Source organism: Lynx rufus, unplaced genomic scaffold (assembly GCF_022079265.1).
Source record: "Lynx rufus isolate CCGP_SWC_20201006 ecotype Redwood Valley unplaced genomic scaffold, mLynRuf1.p SCAF_1, whole genome shotgun sequence".
Taxonomy (NCBI): domain Eukaryota; kingdom Metazoa; phylum Chordata; class Mammalia; order Carnivora; family Felidae; genus Lynx; species Lynx rufus.
This window is the reverse complement of record NW_025814823.1, coordinates 141,869,411-141,895,399: the sequence shown is the minus strand read 5'-3', so window position 1 is coordinate 141,895,399 and position 25,989 is coordinate 141,869,411. Positions and strand designations below refer to the sequence as shown.

The 25,989-nt window shown below is 40.3% G+C and overlaps 1 protein-coding gene and 1 pseudogene across 1 annotated transcript in view; one reads left to right on the top strand and one right to left on the bottom strand.

Moving 5' to 3' along the window:
- The first annotated feature begins 11,115 nt into the window (after nucleotides 1–11,115).
- Nucleotides 11,116–25,989, top strand: part of TBCA (tubulin folding cofactor A) — a 77,796-nt gene continuing 62,922 nt past the window's right edge. Inside the window, exon 1 of the mRNA XM_047088344.1 lies at nucleotides 11,116–11,258. Coding sequence (XP_046944300.1) covers nucleotides 11,206–11,258 — 53 coding nt within the window. The 5' untranslated portion in view covers nucleotides 11,116–11,205. The remainder of the gene's footprint in view (nucleotides 11,259–25,989) is intronic.
- Nucleotides 19,303–25,673, bottom strand: LOC124521703 (60S ribosomal protein L37-like; annotated as a pseudogene).

Below are 25,989 nucleotides of genomic sequence, written 5' to 3'. Positions count from 1 at the left end.
TGGGGAGGGGCAGAGAGAGAGGGAGACACAGAATCCAAAGCAGGCTCCAGGCTGCAGGCTCTGAGCTGTCAGCACAGAGCCTGACTCAAACTCACGAACCGCAAGATCATGACCTGAGTCAAAATCAGACCGACTGACTCAGTTAACCGACTGAGCCACCCAGATGCCCCAGTTGGAAGATAATTTGTAAAAGAAGCAAGTAATTTAAATTCAAAAACCTATATGAATGAATCACAAAGTGAACAAGTATTTAGGATATTCTTTTTATAATCTAGAAACTGTAATCTGTTGTCCAAAAATCCTTATGCCTTTCATGTTACATTTCGTATTGTTATCAAAAAAGAATATATAATGACAACTGAAAATATTTCACACCTAGGGAAGATATCTTATTGAAAGGAATAAAGAGTCATAGATAGGATAAAAATAAAATAATCATAAATATTTTGGTGATAGTTTCAAATAAAATAGTCATAGAGCTCATGATAAACACATAAAAAGATTTTATCCATAGCATGAAATCCAAAAACACCTTTCAGGTCTCTCTTGATTGACCCTGAATAAAAGTCTTACTTCAGGTGACAAAAAAAGGTCCATTAATGTTGCTCATGCATTTCAACATAAAAATGGAATGGAATCATTGACTACAGGTAGAAATGTGCAAAACTACTCAAGATAAATATGCTGCTTTAAGGCTACACATTCACTCCACTTTTGTCTGCCAGCTTGATTTTTGAATTGGGCATTCATGGATAAAAGGTATGTGATCTGAAAAAATAGTGTGTGTCTTTTAAAAGTCAGTGTCATGTAATGTCATTCCTTTTGGCAAAATTTATGTTACACGGTATTAGACTATGGCCTAGCTAATGTAACATGATGCATTAAAAACTGCACATCATGATTGCAATATGTGTCAGAACAATGAATTGTTATATCAGATACCTGTTCAACTGTAAATAGGGCCCTCTCTAAGTCACTGACAAAAGCATTATATTCTCTTGATGCCTGTATAGAATTTCTATTGTCTAAAACATGTAGCCATCCAACATCCATACTCTGTGACCTGTAGCCATTTAAGTTGCATGTTTAGTACACGCATACAATGAGAACACAACATGTTATGAAAGCCACAGTTGGAGATATTTTTGTTTTCATAGACATATTCCAGGGATCCAATGGTTATATCTTCCCCTTTCCCCAACAGACATATACATGAAGTCCTAATCGATTCTGTATCAGTTAGAAAAATCCTTTGGACTGCTAGTAATAGAAACCTCATAAAGAGTAGCTTGAATACCTAATGATTCGTTTTATCCTTATTCATATTTATCACATGAATAGACATAGACAGCTGCTTGTTTTGGTTTTGATTTGGGTTTTGAAACAGCAGCTCAGTAGTGTCAGGATGGTGTCTCTGAAATTTTGCCTTTCCTTATGACTGAAAGATGGATATTTTAATTTCAGTTATTCCATCTAGTTTCCTGGAAGAAGTGGGAAGGGGGCAGATAACAGACTTTATCCCTTTTATCTAGAAATCCAAATCATTTGCAGCAACCACCTACATATTTCCACTTATCTGTAATTGCCCAGAGCTGTGCACCTAGAGACCTCTAGCCACAAGGGAGGTTAAGAAAATAGGCCCTACAATGGAAGCAGGTAAGGAAGAAGGATTTGGGGAATGATGTTGGATAAACCAGTTAATAGTGTCTATTATAGATGCCACTGTTTTTTTTTTGTTTGTTTTTGTTTTTGTTTTTTTTTACTTTACATGTGTATTTATTTTAAGAGAGAGAGCACAGGGGGAGGGGCAGAGAGAGGGAGAGAATCCCAAGCAAGCTTGTGCTGTCAGCACAGAGCCCAATGCAGAGCTTGATCTCACAAACCATGAGATCATGACCTGAACCAAAATCAAGAGTCAGAGGCTTAACCAACCGAGCCACCCAGGTGCCCCACTACTAACAGTTTATGAATATAGCAGGAAGTATAGTATGGGGAGGGCTTTAAACAGAGATGAATTAATATAGTAAAAAGTTTGATATTGACCTCTACCTCACACCATATACAAATATGAATTCTAGTGGAATGTGGATCTAAATGTGAAAGGTTAAAACAATCATCTATAATAAAACATAAGATAATATCTTCATGACCTTGTGTGTAGGCAAAGATTTTTTAAAAAGGATACAAAGAACACTCACTATAAAGGGGGAAATGTCATAACTAGATTGCTAAAATCTAAGTGTAAAATTGAGAACTTCTGTTCATTGAATATACCACTCAAAGAGTGAAAAAGCAAGCCACAGTGTTATGTTGTTTCCAGTTTCTTGCCATTATAAATAATCCTACCTGAACATTCTTGTGCATGTCTTTTAGGAAACCTATGTAAGCATTTGTACCTGATACTTGCAGAACAATTTGTGAGTTACAGGACATGCATATGTTCAGCATATGTGTGTTCTGTAAAATCATCTTGAGTAGGCTCCATTTTTGGTGAGCTGCGGCCAGACTTCACAAGTTCCTAAGAAGTCATGTGCTCAGTCAGAAGTGATGTGACTAATGTCCTGGCTGATGCTCTTGGGTTAGTAGAAACATGGTTTGGCAGAGAAAAGAAGACTGGGCCACAGGTGACATCAGCCAATAGTATATTCGTTTCCCATTGCTGCTGTAACAAATAATGCAAACTTAGTGGCTTAAAACAACACCCCTAAAGAATGCCCTAAGTTTTAGACACTTTGTTCCCTGCATATACTGTGAAGTCATAACCCTAGCTCCTCATGGTATTTAGGATCAATTTCCACTACCAGGATAGCAAGTTCTCTCTCTCTCTCTCTCTCTCTCTCTCTCTCTCTCTCTCTCTTTCCTGTCTGGTAGTCCACTCACATAAGGAGCCCAAAGCAATAGCATAGTAGTATCTGATAGAAGGCATAGCTTTAAAGTCAGTGGAATTCTTGTTATTTCCTATAGTGGAAGTATTCTCCATGGAACTAGGACCTTGAATCTAACGGAGCCTAAGGTGGCATGACAATAAGAACAAATACCACAAATAGGTTACTAGATGTGATGGTAAAAGATGCCTATCCTATTTCCACCACTTGGTTTCTTGGTTCCATTCCATGTATTCTTTGTGTTGAGGTATGCAATGTCAGCTCTTTGTTCCGTGCATATATCATATCTTGGGGAATGGTGCCCCAACCATACAGTGTACTGTCCCCAAGTTGTCACATTAGCTGAGTCTTTCGTGTGGTATTCTATCATTCTGTTAAACTGGTTGCTTCTAGGTGATGAGGCATATGGTAAGACCAGGGGATTCTGTGGTTTCATTGTTATACTTCTTTTGATCTCAGGCAGTGTTGAATGTAATACCCTGTCAATAAGCCAATCCCTGTCTACAACAGATGTCAATTATGGTAAGGATAAATCAGTACCTGTGTCAGTTTAGATCCTTCAAGAAGCAGAAGCCAAGATAGGATTAGACAGGCAAGAATCTATTGAAGGAAACACCTGTAAAGAACATGAAGGGAGGGAGCAGAGTAAGCTGGGAAAAACTTTACACTGCAACACAGGGCTGGTCTGACATCTATGAAAAGGAGAGAGGAATGATTGGATAGAAAGGGCTTTAGGGGTTCCTGGGTGGCTCAGTTGGTTAAGCATCCAACTTTGGCTCAGGTCATGATCTTACAGTTCATGAGTTCCAGCCCTGCACTGTCAGCACAGAGCCTGCTTGGGATCCTCTGTCTCCCTCTCTCTCTGCCTCTGTCTCTCTCTTTTGCAAAAATAATTAAAAAGCATTTAAAAAAAGAAATAAAAATTTTTTTAGAAAGAGCTTTAGACTTCAGTGAAGTTCTTATAAAGTCTTCCCAGGTTAATAGGAAGTTCCTGAGTAAAGGTTCCCATTAGAGGAACCCCACATTGGACAGGAATCATTTGGCTCTAATACCACTGCTGTGCTCAGTAATTTTCTGGGAGAGAAGCATGTCCTTGGTGTGAATACATGAATCCAAAGGCATAGAAGCTGAAGGCTGACATTTAACTATTCTCCACACAGAGGTTTCTCTTAAAAGGTAAACCTGAGGGACGCCTGGGTGGCTCAGTCAGTTAAGTGTTTGACTTTGGCTCAGGTCGTGATCTTGCGGTTTGTGGGTTTAAGCCCCACGTTGGGCTCTGTGCTGACAGCTCATAGCCTGGACCCTGCTTTGGATTCTGTATCTCCCTCTCTCTCTGCCCCTCCCTCACTTGGACTCTGTCTCTCTGTCTCTCTCTCTAAAATAAATTAGCATTAAAAAATTAAAAAAAAAAGATAGACCTGAGTGGTATATTCTCATGGTTGCCACAGTGGACACTCCTGGGAGAAAGGCATCCTATGTAACCAAGCTCTCAACCAGATAGTCTTCTCCTGGAATAGTGCCATTTCAAGGGCTCAGTATTGGTCTCTACTGCTGGCAGGTTAGACATTCAGTAATGGCAGCAGCTAGGTCAGGCTTGATGAAAGGGAGCCCATACGTAGGCTCTGCCTTAGTTATCTCTTGCTGCGTAACAAATTACCCCAAAAGTTAGTGGCTTAAAACAACAAACATTATCTCACAGTTTCTATAGGGCAGGAATTAGTACAGTTTAGCTGAGTGCCTCCGCCTTAAGCTGTTTTAAGAGATAGCAGTCAGTCTGTAGACTGAGATTGCAGTCTCGTCTGGAGGCTCAGTTCCTCTTCCAAGCTCACTACGTGGTTGTTGGCAAGCCTCAGTCACTCATCACATGGCCTTCTCCACAGGGCTGCCTTATGACTCGGCAACTGGCTATCTACATTGTGAATGACCAAAGAGAAACCAAGAAAGGGCACACAAGGTGGCAGCCCTTTTTATAATCTAATGTCAGAGGTGACATTCCATCACTTCTGCCATATTCTATTTGTTGGAGTTGAATCAATAAATCCATGTTCACGGAGAGCAGATTATGCAAGGACAGGACTGCCCGGAGGCAGGAATCCTTAGTGGTCATCTGAGAGGCTGCCTACCACAGCCCCCATCTCTGCTACACTGGCTACTCTGCTCATGGACTTGCACTGTGGTGGCTGAATAGACAAGCTGTTTGGCATCCATAGGACAAGTCATTTTGTCAGTTTGGTTAGTGACTATTTCCACAGTTGTCAATGCTCTTTGGGGGGCATTAACACGAGACACAAAATCACAAGCTTTGTGTGTACTCCTGGTGTCTTTCCCATATTTCTTTTTCTTTTTCTGCCAAATTTGTTTCTTTCAGGCCTTTGACCAACCAGTCAAGCCATTCATCACTGCCCAGGAATCCATACCTCAGGGCACTTCACTATCTATATAAAGCCACTGACCAAGTATTCCATTAGTAGCTTTGCAGCAGGGGGAAGACTTCTCTTTCCAGGTGTCCTCTAGGGCAACCTCTGAGTGGACTATTGTGCAGCAACTCTCCCTATACAGTTAACATCAACTTCCTGTACCGACCCATCTGTGGATGAGATCCAAATTTTCCTTCTCTGTTAGAAGACTTTGGTCAAAGGGAATCCCCAGGGAGGCCATAGAGTTGGCAAAACTAACAGAGTTGGATGTCCTACAAATTTACCTAGCACTTCTATGACCAGCTCGGGCTCAATCCCCGGTGTACCATTTTTGCACGGTGGATTAATATTATTTTTAATTTTTTTGAGAGAGAGAGCAGGGGAGAGGGGCAGAGGAGAGACAGAGAGAGAGAATCTTAAGCAGGCTCCAGAGTCAGCATGGAGCCCAATGCGGGCTTGGTCCCATATCCCTGGGATCATGGACCTGAGCCGAAATCAGGAGTCGGACACTCAGCTGACTAAGCCACTCAGGCGCCCCACAATGGATTCCCATTAAACCCACTCATAGTGACTCTGATAATGCTCCTCTGATAATTGGTGGCTTTGGCCCTATAGTTTCTTGGTGTCACATTATCAATTCTAAGTCTCTACTAGGGCCCAGAGTGTTTCTGGAGTTGTCTTTCAAAAAGTGAGTACTTCTCTACCACTATAGGCATGGCCTATGTGCTGCTCTCCTCTTGGGGTTTACCAGAGACTCCACCCAGGATCCTTATCCACCAGCATCATTAGAACTGCTGAGTCATATGGCCTGAATAGCAGGGGAGCTTGTACTGCAGCCCAAACTGGATGCAGAACCTACTCTTGCTCTGTGCCCCATTCAAAGCTGGCAGTGTTCTGATTCCCTTGATTAATCCGTCAGAATAGTATTCCCAAATGCAGCATATTACTACCCCATTTATTTGGAAAGTGATTCTGAAGGCCAGGAGTGAACAATGGATAAATGAAACAGGGAAAGAAAAAAAATGTGGGCACCTTGGTGGCTCAGTTGTTAAGTATCTGACTTGGGCTCAGGTCACGATCTCATGTTTCGTGAGTTCGACTCCCACATGGGGTGAGCTGGATCCCCTCTTTGGGTGAACCTCAACTCCCTCTCTCTCTCTCTCTCTCTCTCTGCCTCTTGCTCACTTACACCCTCTCTGTCTCTCTTGCCAAAAGAAAAAAAGAAAAAGCAAGCATGGATTATTGAGTTCATCAAGTGCTACAGGTGACTGGTATTTGATTCCATGGGACCATCTGAAGCGTTTTATGAAATGTGTCTACTGCCTGGAGAACTGAAGATGGGAGCATTTGATCCACAGGATCCTGTACCACTGAAATATTGGCTTCTGTACACATGTGACCTGAGAAGTTTCCCAGGCCTGTCTGCTGTCTCTGTGGGGCTCATGGCCTAGGCCTGAAGCAAGGCACTTCCAGGTTGTAGTCATTCAATGCTGGTCAAAGTCTGAGTGTCACTGGGTGCCACTGCAGTGGCTCCAGTTAGAGGGAGGGCCACGAAAATTTGAAAAACTGTACAAGTAACAGAGAAGAAAACAGATCTAGGTGTCTTCAGAAGAGGTGCAATTCCTAATGATGAAGGAAACATTTCAAGTCTTTCATGCACCCAGAGGTAATTATCAGAGACATTTCACAAAAAATATACTTTTATCCACAGTGTTTCTTTATTTATCTCCCCAAGGATGGCTTCTCCAGTTGGCCACCTGGTTTTATTCAACAGAAGTACAGCATCAGAGCAGTCGCGTTCAGCACTATTTCAGTCTCACTGCATGCAGGTTGTCTCAGAGTTCCAGGAAGGTAAAGACATGACCAGTCTTTGTTTTTGTCAAAATTAGAAATCTATCTCAGTTCCATATTTGATTTTTCTTTAACTCAGAAAAGATTTACTATGCCTCTCCAAACACCTAGCCATTAAGTTTGATGCTGGGGGCACTAAGATGAATATAATGTGGTAACTAATCTTGAGGAGCTTGGAGTCAATTGGGAGAGAATAGCATGAAGTGATGGTGAGACTGAGCTTATAGCTCTGTAAGCTCTGGGGAAAACAACTTGTTATTTATAAGGGAATCTGCAGTGTTCTTTTTTTTTTTTTTAATGTTTATTTATTTAATCTGACACAGAGAGAGAGAGTGGGGGAGAGGCAGAGAGAGAAAAGAGAGAATCCCAAGCAGGCTCCATACTGCCAGCGCAGAGCCTGATATAGGGCTCCATCTCCTAAACGGTGAGATCATGACCTGAGCCAAAATCAAGAGCCAGACACTCAACTGACTGAGCCACGCAAGTGCCCCTTAGCAGTGTTCTTTAGTAAAAATATTACTGCAATTCTTCAAGAGTAGCAATGGAAGAATTGCCACTCAGGGAGGAGAGAACTACGCTTTCCCCTTGTTCTGAAAGATTCCCCCAAGTCCTGGGGATCTTTTCAGCCCTCAATCTCAAATGTTCATAAATGTATCCCTTACAGAGTCGCGCTACAGATTCATTCCCATAGTTCATCTAAGTCCCAGGCTGGAAAATTTAAAAAGAACTCAATTAAAGTTTAGGGATAATAAAACAAAAGGGTGCCAAACAGTGAGAAATACAGTTTACATAATTTGTATTTCAAATGCCCTAGGGCATGGTCCTGCAGCGCTCCTGTGGTTAGTACTCTCTTACACTAACAAGAAGTGACCTGTCAGTCTACTTCCTCAAAGTCCAGACCCAAAGGAGCAAGGCCCAGAGAAAAATGGTGTATGTGTGAGGGAGGGGATGTTTCAGATTATTTTAGCAGTCCATTCTGGAATGGGCAAGTTCCCTGACATACTGTTAAATGGGAAAAAAGTTTTAAAGCAGCATTTATTCATTCAAGAAATATTTATTGAGTACCAACTATGTGCCAGGCATTGCTATCTGTTGGGATATAGTGATGAATAAGTGGAACATGGGTCCTTTTTATAGGGAGTTGACAGTCAAACATGAATTATGTGTGATCTCATGAATTGACATTTCTATAGTCAAATGAATATGCATCCTACTGTGTTCTTTGTTTCCTGTTTAGGACCTCTTTCCCAGATGACTGATCTATTTAATGAACGCTTTGTATGGCGCCTAATAATTACCAGCACTCTCCTCAGCAATTTACAAATATTAACTTATTTAAGTTTTGTAACAACCTGATGAGGTGGGTATTATTATCACCCACATTTTACAGAGGAAAAAACTGGGATGTAGAGAGATTAGTAACTTGTCCAATTTTGCAAAATGAGTAAGAAATAGAGCTAGGATATGACCTTATACAGTCTGGCCCAGTTCATGCTCTTAACCACGACTGTCAACTCCTGACACTGGGAACACTTTCACCTGATTCCCAATCCTTAAGGGTGGGACCAAACTCCATGATCTTAATCCATAGCTTCAAGTGTACAATATCGTACAGACAGACACAGATAAACACACACTGTCCTTGAGAGCCTGGATACACACAGCAGCAGCAGCAGCAGCAGCAGAGGTCTTTGCGTTATATTAATTACTGGTTTACAGTAAAGTCACAGATACAAAATCATTAAAACAAAGAAAAAAAAGGACAAAAGGGTAGAGATAGAGTTGGGGGTTGGAAAAGATAGGAGGTGTTTACACCAGAAAACCTAGGCTGAGGGGAACTTCTGCAAATCAGCACAAAACCAAGGCAAAAGGGAGATTATGAAGACTTACATTGGCTTTTATTGCCTGAATGAAGATCCTTGACAGTAGCAAGAGCCCTAGCTGCATAATCTTTTGGTTGGTGGGTTCAGCTGCTGTTGTTTCTTTGCCTTAAAGGACCTCCCAGTAGCTTTATACTAATGATCTACTGGATTTCTAACTGTAGCATTTTGCTTTGGTGAGTCTGTTGGTTTTTTGTTTTGTTTTGAACCTCTTTCCCCACCCCTCCCCCCAGTATTTCATAGTTTTGCTGTGTCACTTGAAATTGTATTTCAGTGTGGCAGCCAGTCGGATGATAGTATTTATTGCATTTAGCATCCACTGTGTATAGAACCCAGGTAGAGGTAGAGGAGGAGGATTTACTGAAGGATTTATTTATTTGCGTCTAAAGATACTTTAAGGGTGCCTGGGTGGCTGAGTCAGTTAAGCATCCAACTTCCACTCAGGTCATGATCTCACGGTTCGTGGGTTCCAGCCCTGAGTCAGGCTCTGTGCTGACAGCTCAGAGCCTGGAGCATGCTTCTGATTCTGTGTCTCCCTCTCTCTCTGCCCCCCCCCCCCCACTCATGTGCGCGTGCGCGTGCGCCCGCGCGCTCTCTCTCTCAAATAAACATTAAAAAATTTTTAAAAATACTTTTAATCCAACTAGGAGAGTAAGCACAACTTCATGAAGTACTCAAACAATAGGGTTTTTGTTTGTTTGTTTGTTTGTTTTTGAGACAGCAACAGAGAAAGAGTGTGTGCAAATAGGGGAGATGGGCAGAGGAAGAGAGAGAGAGAATCTTAAGCAGGCTCCATGCTCAGCACAGAGGCTGATGTAGGGCTCAGTCCCACGACCCTGGCATCATGATCTGAGACAAAATGAAGAGGCAGATGCTCAGCTGAGTGAGCCACCCAGGCATCCCTCAAACAATCGTTTTGTTAAAGAAACATACCAAAAATAAAATATAATATTGGGTGATTCAAATGCATTCAGGCAGCATTGAGCAGGCAGGGGTCAGTCATGGTAGACTTTCTCCAGAAGGTGGGATTTGATCTTGGATTTAATCTAAGGGTCTTGGACTAGCAAGGTGGAAGAGTATTCCAGACCTAGCCAGAAAAGCCAGAATGAGGAAATAAAGTGTTGGGAACAGAAAAGACAATCAGGTAGAAGTCTTTGAAGGATGATACCAAGAAATAAGAAAACAAAGGAGGCTTTGCCCTGCATTCCTTGGGAGACTCCATCAGAAAGAGGCCGACTGGAGGTGCATTTCATTTTATGCAACAGACATGTTATTTGTAAGTATAAAACAAGAGTCAAAAGTTAAGCATCCACTATGCGTCAGGTACTGAGATTTAATCTGAGTATCTACCCTGTAAAGTGGGCATTACCATTTTGCATACAAGGCAATGGGGCTCAGCAGCGAGATTAAGTGGCCTATGTGCCCCGTGTCATCTATTATACGGTGGAACCTCCAAAGTCACTTGGTTTGTCTGACCACGAAGTTCGAGCTTTTGTATGCCGCACACATTTTTGAAAGTTGAATATTTAAGATACACAAGTTATGATTATTTGATAAGTTCTACAGCCATTGCCTCTGTGAGGTACATACCTACAAACATGTTTTGCAAAGATCTGACGTAGAGGGCCAAGATTTTCTCGACTGCGTGCATGACAGTAGTTTATTTCATTAAACATACATTACCCCATTTGACACAAGATAATGACACCGAAAATATCTTTAATATAATTTTTAGGTCATTCCATACATTAAACGTATAGTTTCGCAAAGCAATGTTATAGCCAAACCAATCTACCTGGGGAGATACTGAAGTTTCCCACAACGCCCAGGCTGTGGACACCGGGAAAAGTGTAACTTGTGTCCAAACTAAAAGAAGGACTGTTCACACACTAAAAGGAAGGCTGTCCGAGCCAGACGAGAGCAGGAGAGGGCGGGTTCCACGAGGGGGAAAGTGGGTGGAGGCGGGTGACAGCAGGTAAGACGAGTGACCTGCCCGGGCCCGCTACCCCCGACCCCGCCCCTCGGTGTAGCCCGGGGGGCAGGGCCGCGCCGGAGTCTGCGCATGCGCGCCAGGCCGCGTCCACTACGCCGATACTACCGCCTCCTCCGCGCCGTCTTCCTCCACGGTTACGCCGGTTCTCCACCCCTCCTTCCCGCGGCGCTCGAGGGATCATGGCCGATCCTCGCGTGAGACAGATCAAGATCAAAACCGGCGTAGTGAAGCGGTAAGGGGCCGCAAGCGGCGCACACGTCAGCGCCTCCTCTCCTTCGCCTCATGGCGGCCCGAGAGGCCGGGCGGAGCGCAGGCCTGAGGCGGGCTCCCGGCTCCAGGCCTCACCTGGGGCTCCGCGGCCGGCGGGGCCGGGGCCGGGGCCAGGACGCGGCGGGGACGCGTCAGTGCCAGACCCCGCGAGCCGGGACACGCCCCTCCCCCTGCCTTTCTCCTCCAGAACCGAACCGTTGGGCGACTAGGGTCGGCGCGGACCCGCCCCTCGGGAGCCCGCGGTGGGGGAGCCCTGGGAGCGGCCGCGAGGGGGGTGGAGGGGCGGCGCCCCGCAGCCGGAGGGGACGCCGGTTTGGGTCATCGCGCGGGTCTCCCTGCCCAAGTTGACTGGAGGGAGGCGGATTCAGTCCATTGCCTGCCCTCAGGTGGACACGCAAGCCCCTTATGAAGTTTAGAGGGGACGCCGAGAGCCCAGCCCTCATCAAAAAATGAGGCCTTGTTGGGGCCGTGTGACCCGGAGAGGCGGGACTCGGAGCCTCTGAGAACTGGGACGTGAACTTCCAGTACAGTCCTCAAACTTCTGCGGCCTGACTCTCCCCCGTCGGCTTCCCCGAAGCTCGCCCAGAGCCTGTGGATGCTGTTTAAATAACTCGCCTGGGCAGGGCAGGCCAGTCCTGTAATTGGCCCGTAGCGCTGAGTGCTGTTAGACCCTTCAGTGCTTCTTAGACCTTCACGGTTCAGACCCAGGGACACCAGACTTTTTGATGAGGCATTCCCAGAGAAAAGATAAACAGCCCGCTGAAGTAGCAGCTTATTTTGCAGCAGAAACAAACGTCTACTCCTAGCCTTCTGGCTTCTTCCTCTTTGCCCACTTCTCCTCCCTTTGTTATTGCCACCAGAGGAAGGGCAAGGCAAAAGGAAGGATAAATTCACTTAAATAGGTGCATTGCCTCTGAGGCTTAGCACAGTTTTGCACTGTACTTTCCTAGAAGCTTTACTGTCAAGGCAGTAAGAAGGTAGTATGAGTAGTAGTTAAATGCACAGCCTTGGCTCAGGTGAGACAGCTTGGGTTCAGATCTGGATTCTGCCGGTTGTTGCCTATTGTTGAATACATGACGTTGCACCGTGCCTCGGTTTCCTCATCTGTAAAATGGAGTTAGTACCCACACCTGCTGTGCTGTTCTAACACAGCATGTGGCAAGTAGCCAGTGGCTGGTAAATGTTAACTAATAGTATTGTGTGTGTTCCTGTTTGAGAAGTGAGAAGCTGAGGTTTAGTGAAGTTAAAATGGAAAAACTAAATCTGTGCTACTTAATGGCAGAACAGGGAAAAGAAGCAGGAAAACAGAACAGGGAAAAGTTTCTGATCTACAACTAAAGCTACAATGCTCTAAAACAGAGTATTTTTTTAAATGTGTGAAATAGGAGGAGAACTGACATGTATAATAGAAAGTGTAAATAATTTGCACTATCACTCACCTTCCGTTGTTCATTTTTGCCAGATTTGTTAGGTCGTTTTAGTAAATCTATTTGGCAGAATTACCAGCGTATAGTGGAGAGTTCTTTAGGCCAAGAGTCACGAAAAATGACTCCTAGAGGTAGTTTTCGGTTAATTACCTGTATCGCCTTGTCATTTCTTATCCTAATGATCCATACTAGTTTGTAAAGTTAGTTCAAGTAGTTATATGCTTATAATACATACTGTAGAGAAAATACACCCATTTAGATAATAAGCTCAGTTTTTAGGCTCTCAAAAATTGCCAAATACTTAAGGAAACTGCTTGGAAATAAGGTTTGGTTTTCAGTTTATTTCACTAGTAGAGCATTATCAGACTTTAATTTTGATTCCTTGTACTTCAGTACAAAAAATTTATCATTTTTGTGGAACTCCTTCATAATTTACTTTTTTACTTAAAATGTACATATTTACTCAGATTGGTTATAAATTAACGGAAATGTCTATCATACATTTTTTTCCCATGGATTTTCTAATGAGCTACCCTTTCCTACTGAAAGGAGATATGTTCTTTTAAAAAAACCTGTAACTTCTGATTGTTCATTACTCATATTTTACCTTGGTAGACAACCATCTAAATCCATAAATGTTGTTCCTGATCTCTCTTCTGTTATTTTTTTGCCAGAAAATTATTTTTCTGTGACTCTTTCCATCTTTTGTCTTAGTGTTCTACTTTTTAAATTCTACATTTTACTTCAGTAAAGAAAAAAGTAGATAATCCAGATACAGCAACATATTAATAATTGGTGGCTGAATGATCATGAGCTTCTTTATGTTCTTCTCTATGTATATTTAAATTTTTCATAAGGGGTGCCTGGGTGCTCGGTTGGTTAAGTGTCCAACTCTTAATTTTAGCTCAGGTTGTGATCTCACGATTTGTGAGTTCAAGCCCTGCATTGGGCTCCGTGCTGACAGTGCAGAGCCTGCTTGACATTCTCTCTCACTCCCTCTCTCTGTCCATTCCCTGCTTGCATGCTCTGCTTGCTGTCAAAGTAAATAAACTTAAAAAAAAAAAAAAGTCATAAGAGATATGCATTTCTCTCTTTAAATTTAGTTTCAAAGACTTGATTAGTTTCATGATTTGGATATGTTCTTGGTTTTGTGAGTAGGATTTGGTTCATTGGTTTCTTTCTTTTCTTTCTTTTTTAAACTATTTTTGAGAGTGTGCGCTTGTGCGCAGGCTGGGGAGGGGTAGAGAGAAGAGGACTGAGGATCTGAAGCGGGCTTTGTGCTGATGGCAGAGAGCCTGGGGCTCAAAGTCACAGACCCTGAGATCATGACCTGAGCCAAAGTTGGAGGCTTAACCTACTGAACCACCCCGGCACCCCTGTTCACTGGTTTCTTAAAGCAGTGGTCTAAAAACCATTTTCTTTTCCAGCACCTTTTTTCTAGTGAGATGCTTATTGCTCATAGACTCATTTCTCTTCAGAAATGACAACTTTTAGGGGTGCCTGGGTGGCTCAGTGGGTTGAGTGCCCGACTTCAGCTCAGCTCAGGTCATGATCTCGAGCTTGATGAGTTCAAGCCCTGTGTCAGGCTCTGTGCTGACAGCTCAGAGCCTGGAGCCTGCTTCAGAATCTGTGTTTCCCTCTCTCTCTGCCCCTCCCTTGCTCATGCTCTGTCTCAAAAAAAAAAAAAAAACAACATTAAAAAAAAAAACAAATGACAACTTTTATTTGAAAGAAGACATTTAAAGTCATTCATGTCTCCCAATTCCTTCAGTTTTCTCTCCAGGAATTGAGAGCCATTAGAATTATATTCTAGGTATTAGTCCTAGAGTTCAGTTTGGGTGGACTGGCCTAGGGAGGGTGGATCCTTAGTTTAGTGTCTGTAATCAATGTGCTGGATTACTTCAGGTGATCCAAAAGTTCCCTGTAGTGGGTTTTAGGAAGAAATCTGAGTAGGGAGGTGGAATGTTGTGAGATTATGGAAATAGGCAATAAGTAGATGGTGGTATTTGGCAACAGAGAGATCAATAAATGAAAACTGTGAGTTTCAGCATGTTGGCCAAATGGTGACGGCGGTCTAGAGATGGCAGCCACATTAGGAAACTAGAAGCAAGTTTCAAGGGCATTCGTTTAGCCCTAAGGAAACAGGCAGAACACTCACAGTACCCTAGACCTGAAGAAACTTTGTTATCTCTCATGGTAACAAACGGAAAGGTTCTGATTGCTAGAGATAGATTTTAAAAGAGAGGTTAGATCCCTGTGAACAAGGAAAGAGTCCAGTTACTAGGAATGGCTTGTAAGGTAAGAGACGGCAATGAGCCTAACTTGGTACTGAACCTCTGACTTGAGGAATCCCTAAATATTCCCTTCCAAGTAACAGGATTGTTTTTCCAGAGCTAATTCTGGCTTTGAAAGATGCATGCAGTTTCTTGGAGCAGCAGCAGCCTTTGTTCACATGTGACTCGTTGTTAGGTTTGAGTCTGGCAGGAGCATTTTAAAGGTACAGATTCATGTTTCAGGTGGATTGCTCGACCTACTGGTATCTGTTATTGGGCCACAGCTAATCTAGCAGCCCTAGCAGGGAGTTACCAGATACCACTCCAATTTTCTTTTTCTCCAGTGCAGAACTGAAAGTTCCCCCTTCCTCTTCCCTTTTCTTGATGTCTTGGTAGCATCGGTTGTCCCAGTTTACCTGGGACTAAGGGGTGTCCAAGATGTAGACCCTTTGGTGCTAATAGTGGGAAAATCTCAGGCAAACCAGGATGATTTGGATTAGTGCCTCAACTAACATAGCACTGTTATGTGTGTGCCATGATTTATGTGGAAACTATTTGCTATTACAACTGTGAATCCAGTGTTTTACCTTGCTCAAATTAAAACTTAACTGGGGCATCTGGGTAGCTCAGTCAGTTTAAGCATCTGACTTAGGCTCAGGTCATGATCTTGAGGTTCGTGGGCTCTGTGCTCACAGCTCAGAGCCTCGAGCCTTCTTCAGATTCTGTGTCTCCCTCTCTCTCTGCCCCTCCTCTGCTCACACTCACTCCCTCTCTCTCTCTCTCTCAAAAATAAATAATAAACATTAAAAATATTTTTTTAAAAAGCCCTTAACTGTGTCCTATAAATAGGAGTCCTTGCCAGAGTAGTTTTCTGTATTAATTTAAATTGTTAGTGATTTAGAAAATACTTTAGAAAATGTTAGTGATTTAGAATTGTTAGAATTGTTAGTGATTTAGAAAATACTACTTTCACTAAAGTAGAAGAAAATACAGGCTTGATGTTTTAAATGTTGATATGGTATTTCAGCTCAATGACATGTCTCCTGTAAGTTCCCAAATAAGATTTGTGTTGAGAAAATAAAATGTTTTTACTAGATTTATGGTAAATTCAAGAAATTCTTCTGCAGAAACAAAATGTTTTCATCCATTTAACATAAAACCTATTTTTGATAAAGTTTGCTAAACTAGCCCACTGGTAAGTGAATTAATTGATTAAAAATACTTTCTTAAATATATCTTTTTATAACCATTTTGGATTGGTAATGGCTTAAAATCCAATGTGAACAAAGAATGTTAGGGCATTGGAAATAGCACTGACATTGGCCCATAGTTTTCCTCTGATTAAATGAAAGTGACACCAGTAGATTAGAATGAGACTAGGACAATTCACACTGCAATTGTGTTAGTTTAACTTTAACAATCTTTTAACACTCTTGTTTAAATGTAGCTGACATACCATAATTACAAATCTACAAGCCTTGATTATAGAATTTTACATCATGAATCAGTGGGGAAATTGTATTGATTTTTTTATATATATATATATATATATAAAGCAAGCACCTTTCCGAAACTCTGGCGTCTTCCTGAGTTTTATACCTTTACCTCTGATATACAACTGTGTATAACACATATATACTAGGTACAGCAAACATAAAGACAACATACAAGTTAAGTAAAATTTCCATGTTGTTAAATATATTCATATATAATGTATATAATATATTGACATACATTATGTGTGTATAGTGAATATATATATTATACTGACATAAAAGTAAAAAATAGGAATGACACGTATTTGCCTAGACATAGATGTAGTTTTCCTCCTCTAGCTCTAGAGAAATATACTTCTTATATTTAAAGTAAAGATGGGTAGAAGTATGGTGGACAATATCTAGGAGAGGTTCAGGACATAGCCCTGTAAATTTCCTGTACGCTTTAGTAGCTTTTTTATCTTCTCTTCTCCCACATCATATCCCCTTTATTTTAGTTAAAGTTAAGTTCAGCTAAAATGGCCAACTTTTTGCCTTGAAGTTTAGCCAACTCCTTTTGGAATCTCTGTAATATATTCAGCTCTCCAAAGCAGTGGTCAAAGGCAGTGTCAAAATGGTTTGCAGGTGGTTAGCAATCTTCAGGATTGCCACCTTCTGCCAACTACTTGGCAAGCAGTGACTTTCAGGAACTACACAGCTGGCAACCAGATGTCTTTTCAAGCTGGAAAGAGAGAAAGCTAAGGCCACTCATGACTGTGGTTTTCCCAACACAAGCTATATTATTCTATAAGTTGAATGTGGAAATGAAAGATCTTTTGACCTGAGAGAGAGAGAGAGAGAGAGAGTATGAATGAATGTATTCTGTCTTCATTGCATTTTTCGTTTGGTAGGAAATTTTGAAAACCTGTAGTGAGCAAGGTTGGAAAATTTTGTTAATAATAACTAGTCCACAACAGAAAAAAAAAAGAAAAAAATAATAACTAATCCACATCCCTTAGAATATAAATGCCTGGGTGGGGGCAGGTGGGCGCCTGGATGGCTCAGTTTTTTGAGCTTCCAACTCTTGATTTCAGCTCAGGTCATGATTCCAGGGTTGTGGGATTGAGCCCTGTATCAGGCTTGTGTGCTGAGCATGGAACCTGCTTGGAATTCTTTCTCTCTCTCTCTCTCTTCCCCTTCCTCCCCCTTCCCCTCCCTCCCTCCCTCCCTCCCTCTCCCTCTCCTCCTACCCCCCCCAATTAAAAAAAATTTAAAGAAAAAGAATATAAATGCTTGATGTGTGATTTCAGAATTCCATTCCCATAATATATTTACTATTATGATGCTGTCTTATTTGCCCAAGTAGACCTGATTTTTTTTTAAAAAAAATTTTTTTTTTTCAACGTTTATTTATTTTTGGGACAGAGAGAGACAGAGCATGAACGGGGGAGGGGCAGAGAGAGAGGGAGACACAGAATCGGAAACAGGCTCCAGGCTCTGAGCCATCAGCCCAGAGCCTGACGCGGGGCTCGAACTCACGGACCGCGAGATCGTGACCTGGCTGAAGTCGGACGCTCAACCGACTGCGCCACCCAGGCGCCCCCTCTGATTTTTAAATAACATCAATGATATGAATGATTCAGAGATCGTTTATTTAGCAGATTCACTCAGAACCTACATGGCTAATTCACCTGGTATAGTGTTGATACATAATAAATGCGCAACAAAAGTCTTTTCAGTGGACAAATGAATGAATGGAACCTTAGTCTGTAAGGATTTGATGTAATAAGCAGTGGGGAGGTACTGAATCAATTACAGTGTGACAGTGTAATAGTTACTATAGCTATTTATTGTTGCAGTTGGAGTTAAACAAATGGAGTCCCAGGCTCCACTTAATACATGCTACATATGTGACCCTGGGCAAGTTACTTAATCTTTAAAAGCCACAGTTTTCGGCGCACCTGGGTGGCTCAGTCAAGCATCCAACTTTGGCTCAGGTCATGATCTCACAGTGTGTGAGTTCTAGCCCCATGTCAGGCTCTGTGCTGACAGCTCAGAGCCTGGAGCCTGCTTCAGATTGTGTGTGTCTCTCCCTCTCTGACCCTTCCCCACTTACACTCTGTCTCTGTCTCTCAAAAATAAATAAACATTTAAAAAATATTTTAAAAACCCACTGTTTTCTTAGCTGAAAAATGGGTTAATGATAGATAATATCTTTCTTACATTGTTAAGAGAATTAAGTAAGGTAATCATATAAAGCATTTGGCCCAAAAGCCTGATTGTTAGTAAATATTTAATATGTTAACTGCTGTCATTATTATCATCATCACCATTCTGTAGACATACAAACAATGTGGATAGAGGACGTAAAGATGAATGTTTGCCAATTAGCTGGATAGACTGTGGAACTTGATTTCTTTTAAATTGTGATAATTTGTTTTTTAGTTGTCATGTTCACTCATAGGCTGCAGAGAGAGAAGGGAGGAATATGAAGCTTGTGTTTTTGAGTCATCTGTAGGACTTTATAATGGTCATCCTTCTATAAAATAGCTGAGGCAGTGATGCTCTACTTCCCCCAAAATCTGTTTATATCAGTGACCTTGTTTTTTAACAGTTTAAAAAATACTGTCACTATTATTAACACAATATAACAAGGCCAGTTTCACTCTTACTGCACTTTTGTAAAGTTTATTATAGGGAAGAGTAGTCAAGGGAGTGAGTTTTTGAGATACCTTATCCTAAAATCTATAAATGACTCGCCACAAGTATCAAAATACATTCTTACATTTTTTTAAAAACCAGAACATGTATCTTATTAATCATTGAAATCCTTAAGATGAATTGGATGGCACAACAGCTACCCTTTTGGGTTTAGGTAGTGTTCCTTCATGAATCCATGCCTAAATCTTCAGTATACAATTTTAGGTGCCTCATTCAGCCAGTCCCAGTGGTATTTCAGCTTTTAGCTTTGGCGCTCCGGTTATACTTTTTCTTATCCTTGGCAGGACAGCCACATTTGCCACAGATTGACTTCTGAAGGTGGTAGGCCTTAGAGCTGTAGCAGGGTTACAGCTTGTGTGTCTCATTGCTGTGTTTTCCAAATGATGATGTCCCCTCCCTTGTTCTGCAGCTGAGACCAAAGAGCAATGTTCTAACAATTCTAATGCTAACTATAGTTATTTCCAAACCCTCCTTTATCTTTTGTTTTTAACTGAGTTCCCTATTCATTGTTGTTTTTGAGATCCTTTCACCTGTGCTAAAGAAGCATCTTAGGGAACCTTATGTGTGTATATGTATACACAGATAATGCTCTGACTCAGAGGTTGTCTGTAAAGGTTATCAGAACAAGGTAAGCATGTACTTTTTGACTGAATGATGCTCAGCTTCTAAATAGTACTAAATGGCATCCTTTTAGTATGGCATCCATTGCCTGAAAAATGTCTACACTCTATGAAACTTTTGAAGACCTCTCATCTACTGAAATGTATTTCCACTTAGGTTACTGGTACAGTATTGTATTTTGATATCCCAACCTAGGATGTTAAGTTCTAAGGACTCTGCATTATGTCAAGATATACAAAGATTTTCTTAAGGCTATGTAGTTCTTCTCACCTTTTTAGGGACCAGAGGGGTAGTGTATAATATATCGTTTTTCACATAGTAGGAATTTAATACATACTTGTCAGTTGAGTGAAGGAATGGACGAAACTAGAGAAGAGGTCAATTATATGAGGGGGAACAGCTCAAGGATCTGAAAACAGAAGTTTACTTTATAACAGTGAGAGACTTTGAGATGAGGAAAGTTCATGAATACTCTAGTTTAACTTCAAGAGCAACAAAACAGCTCTAAGTAATCACAACCGTCACAGGCTTGTCAGGATAGTACTTTTATTATTATTTTTTATTATTTTTTTTATTTAAAAAAATTTTTTAAGGTTTTTATTTATTTTTGAGACAGAGAGAGACAGAGCATGAATGGGGAGGGGCAGAGAGAGAGGGAGACACAGATTCGGAAGCAGGCTCCAGGCTCTGAGCCATCAGCCCAGAGCCCGACGCGGGGCTCGAACTCATGGACCGCGAGATCCTGACCTGAGCTGACGTCGGGCACTTAACCGACTGAGCCACCCAGGCACCCCTGGATAGTACTTTTATTAGAGAAATAAAATAAATACATTTATATCAAGGATTTGTTTAAAAGTTAACACCTTATAGCATTTTTTAAACTATGAAATGGCTACTATAGAAGCCCTTGGAGGCTACTGTAGAAGAAAAAATTTTTTTAATGTATGTTTACTTTTGAGAGAGAGAGAGTGCAGAGGGGAGGGGCAGAGAGTGAGGGAGACACAAAATTCTAAGCAGACTCCAGCCTCTGAGCTGTTAGCCCGACATGGGACTCGAAATCATGAACCGTGAGATCATGATCTGAGCTGAGGTCGGATGCTTAACCAACTGAGCCACCCATGTGCCCCAACTATAAAATTTTTAATTATTAATATTCGATCAAGAAAGGTTTTGGGGTGCCTGGGTGCTCAGTTGTGTGTTTGACTCTTGATTTTGGCTCAGGTCATGATCCCAGGTGTGTAGGATCAAGCCCTGCAAAGGGCTGTGCACTGAGCATGGAGCCTGCTTAAGATTCTTTCTCCTTCTGCCCCTCTCTGCAGCTCATGCTCTCTCTCTAAAATAAAGAAAGAAAGATTTTGTAGTTTACCTAGAACTAACTAGAACACTCTCTTTATTCTAATTTAGTAGAGGTAGGTATGTGTGTTACCTATTAAAATATAAATTAAGAAATTTAACTTTTAAAGTATAACTATTCATAAATTCATAAATATTCATACCTATTAAATATGTGTGTTACTGCCCATTGTTCGTTTACTGACAAAAATAGGCTCACCCATTCCAGGTTATTTTGATTTTTTTTGTTTTTTTTGTTTTTTTTAATCTAAGATAAATAGTAGGGATATTGGTAAATTGAAATCTTACGGGCAGTAGGTGGTATTGCAGAGAAACTAAAAATAGCAAGTTTTGGGCTTAGTCCTTAAGGAATGTGTGCTTTTAAGTTATGCAGTGTACATGTATCTGAATATTTATTCTTAGAACTTCAAGTATTACTTTATGTAAATCCCCAATCTCTAGCTTTACCCTGAGCTTTGGACTCATTTTTGAATGAGGAGCACCTGGGTACCTCAGTCAGTTAAACATCCAACTCTTGATTTTGGCTCAGGTCATGATCTCATGGTCGTGGGATTGAGCCTCATGTCCAGCCCTGGGCTGGCAGCATGTCTCCCTGAGACATGCTCTCTGTCCCTCTCTTTCTGACTCTCCCCTGCTCACACACTTTCTTTCAAAATAAACCAAGTTAAAAAAAAAAAAAAAAAAAAAGAAAAAATGTCTTATTTTAGTATGTTTTTACTCCATCTGACACCAAACTACCTTCTCAAATCTGATGCTCTTCATGTTTTCTTTTATGAAGAAAAATAATTATTTCATGTATACAAACAAATCTAAAGGAAATATAATAAACCTGAAATGAAACACTATCGGCACATTTGAAGTGCCCCTTTCTGAGTCAGTTCCTCTCCCTCTTTGCCTATAAGTAATTTTTATTCTGAAATTTTTTTTATCATTTCCATGCATATTTTTTAAACTTTTAATTTATATTGGAGATATATAAGCCATATTATAGTATTGTTCTGTGAACTTAACTTTATATAACAAAATATATCTGGAAGGATACACAGGAAATTAGTCATATTGGTTATCTCCTGGAAGGGAAGCTGTACAACTGAAGGAAAGACCAGGATGGGGGAAATTCTTATAATTTTAAATCATGTGTTAGCTCTCAAAATATAAATTAAGAGATTTAAAATTGTAAATAGTATATTCATAAATTCATAAATACTCATCTATTAAATACTCCTATTTAACTGTAGAAATCTTACTTGCTTTTTATGCATATTCATGTTTCTATTTTCGAGACTTACTCATGTTGAAATGTAGCTCTAATTCATTCTCTTGTGTGAATGTACTAGTGTGGTTTTTTTTCATTCTTGTCTTGATGGATATGTAGGGATTTTTTTTCCCACTCAGTGTTTCACTTTTATAAACAATGCTACCATATAATGCTTTATTAAATATAGTTCCTAATACACATGTATAACAGCTAGTGTAAGGCAGAATTTCCCAAGAAGTGGGCCCTGAGTGGATTATAGGTGTATGAAAAGAGCTTTCCTTTAACCTTCAGGATGGCCAGGTGTGGCAAGAATACCATGGGATGTATGCGGGAAGAGCCTTTTAGACTGAAGAAATAGTAAATTCAGAGGCTTAAAAAAGAGAGCAAGGTTGGTTAGTTTGAGGAGCAACCAAGTGAGATAGAAGAAGAGGGGTAGGAGATACACCAAAAAGTAGGAGGGAGAGCGTACAGTTCTTATGGGGTCTAGTGTGTAAGGACTTGAGTCTCAGATCAAATGGTAACACCTCTGTAGAAGTTTCCCTGTCTGTCTCCAAAGTTAGTGTTTCCTTGTCTGTGTTCTCAAAGCATTTGTCTGTTACTAGTTTTAGTAAGGTAGTGCTAAACATATATTATCTGTTCAATTCACTAGACTAGTGGTTTCCGAAGTATGGTCCAGGAAGCCCTTGGGGTCTCTGAGACCCTTTCAGTGTGTCTGCAAGATAAGTTATTTTCATAGTAAAACTGAGACATTGCCTTTTTCACTTTCTTTTGCTCACAGTTGTACAGTGGAGTTTTCCAGGGGCTATATGGTATGTGGTATTGCAATAGACTGAATGCAGAAGATAGGAAAATGTAGATGCTTCTATTAGTACAGACATTTAAAAAATTTGCAAAAATGTGAAACATTTAAGTGAATTAACAAATATATTTAATTTTTTTAATTTTAAAAATATTTTAAAATTTTCTTAGTTTTAATTTCTAATAGAATAAACATTAATAGATATAATTCATATAAATAAAAGCTCCTTGGGTGTCCTGTGATAGTGTAATTTATAATAAGAAATACATGTTTGGTCCCCCTTCCCATTCCTGACACAGAACTCCTAAAACTTTGGAATTTCCTTACTGAAGAAAGCAACAAAGGTCTTTCTCTGTGTTAAGGAGATGACTTTTGAAAAGCCCCTAGGTAACCTGAGGTTGGAGCTTGTTGCCAGGGAACCAACAGTGATTAAAGAGTTGGAACTTTTAGTCCCATCCCCTGACCTCCAGGGATAGGAGAGGGGCTGGATGTTGAATCAGTTACCAGTGGCCAGTGAATTTATCTTGCTTTTTTATTTTATATACTTTTATCATTTGTATATTGCTAAGGAATTATATTGTTTAGTTACTTTTTAATTTTTAAGAAAAATATCTTCTGAGACCTAGTATTTTTTACTGATTGTTATGTTGGTAAGATTTATCTGTATTTTTACATTTCAGTGCAGTACATCTGTTTTGACTGTTGTGTCCTATTTAATTGTGATAATACCACAGTTTATCCATTCTTCTATCAGTGGGCATTTGGATTGTTCCCATTACTAACTGTGTTTCTGTGTGTGTTCTTATTCATGTCTTTGGTAATGGTATATGAGAGTTTTTCTTGGGTATTTATCCAGGAATGGAATTGTTGGGTCATGAGGTATGTGAATGTTCTACTTGGTTAGGTAATGCTAAACTGTTTTCCAAAGCATTTGTACCATTTTAAAATTTCAGTTGCATTGTATGAGAGTTCCTTTTCTTGATTCATATCCTTTCGAAAACTTTGTAGACTTCTTAATTTTACTCTAATAATAATGTTTTTATTTACTTTTCGTATTGTAGAAAAATTAAGTTATTTGGTTATTTTTTTAAACAAGCATCCCCATAGATAGAGAGTAAAGGAGGTATGAGGTGGCTGCCCCTAACCAGATACTTAATCACCTCCTTCTCCCTTGTATAGAATAATGTATATGCCTCAGGCAACCCAGGGTATTTTTTTACCTGGAGGAAGGGGAGGTCCTTTGGAAAGTGTCCATTTCTGGGATGCTGCATTCTGTATAGGATACCTTGGGGGCGAGGGGAGACTTGCAGGTGGAGAGGTCTGGGTAATGGGTCCTGAAAACCTGCTTGGTGCTGGGTTGATCAGAAGCTGAGGCTAACGAAGCCCAACAATATTACTTTTTAAACCATCTTTTCTATGTTACTGTGTTAATTCTTTTGGGGTTTTTTTTCTAGTTTTATTGAGATATAATTGACATATAACATTGTTTAATCCAAGGTGTACAACATAATTATTTAATATATATATGTGTGTGTGTGTATAGCAAAATGATTACCACAATAAGTTTAGTTAGTATCACTTACCTCACATAATTATAGATTTGTTTTCTTGTGATGAGAGCTTTTTAATATCTACTCTCTTAGCAACTTTCAGATATATAATACAGTATTGTTTTGATGGTGACTATATGTAACCATACTGTACATTACATCCTCAGAACTTATTTATAAGTGGGAGTTTTTTTTACCATTTGTCTACCTTTACCTGTTTTTGCCCATCCTTAACTCTGGCAACCACCAATCTGTTCTGTATCTCAATGAGTTTGTTTTTTTAGATTCCACATAAAAGTGAGATCATACAGTGTTTGCCTTTCTCTGTCTGGTTTATTTCACTGAGCATAATGCCATCAGTGTCCATCCATGTTGTTGCAGATGGCAGAATTTTCTTCTTTTTGTGGCTGAATAATATTCCATTTTATATGTATATATACAGTTGACCTTTGAACAGTGTGGAGGTTGGGACACTGCACAGTTGAAAATCCACTTATAACTTTTGATTCCCCCAAAACTTTACTAATAGCCTACTACTGACTGGAATCATTACTGATTCCATGAACAGTCAACTAACACATATTTTGTATATGTATTATATGTAGTGTTCTTTCAATAACAGGCTAGAGAAAAGAAAATGTTATTTTAAAAATCATAAGAGAAAATACATTTACAGTACTGTACTGTATCAATAAAAACCTCGTGTATAAGTGAACCCATGCAGTTCAAACCCTGTGTTTCAAGGCCAGCTTACGTATGGTACCACATTTTCTTTATCTCTTCATTTGTCACTGGCCACTTAGGTTGTTTCCATGTCTTGGTGATTGTAAATAATGCTGCAGTGAACATGGGAGTACAGATACCTTTTCGAGATAGTGATATCTGTTCATTCTGATACATGATACCTTAAGTTCTTAAGTTTCGCATTTCTAGAGAAGGATTTTAATTTATTGTTGATAACGTTTAATTTTTAACCCATTCCATAAATTTTGTAATTGTCATCATAGGTTTAAAAATCTAGTAGATGTACATACCCTTAATCTTCTCTACCTGTGGGAACAGGTGTTTGTTTCTATTCATTTATATTTTCTTTTTTTTTTTTAATTTTTTTTAACGTTTATTTATTTTTGAGATAGAGAGAGACAGAGCATGAATGGGGGAGGGTCAGAGAGAGGGAGACACAGAATCCGAAACAGGCTCCAGGCTCTGAGCTGTC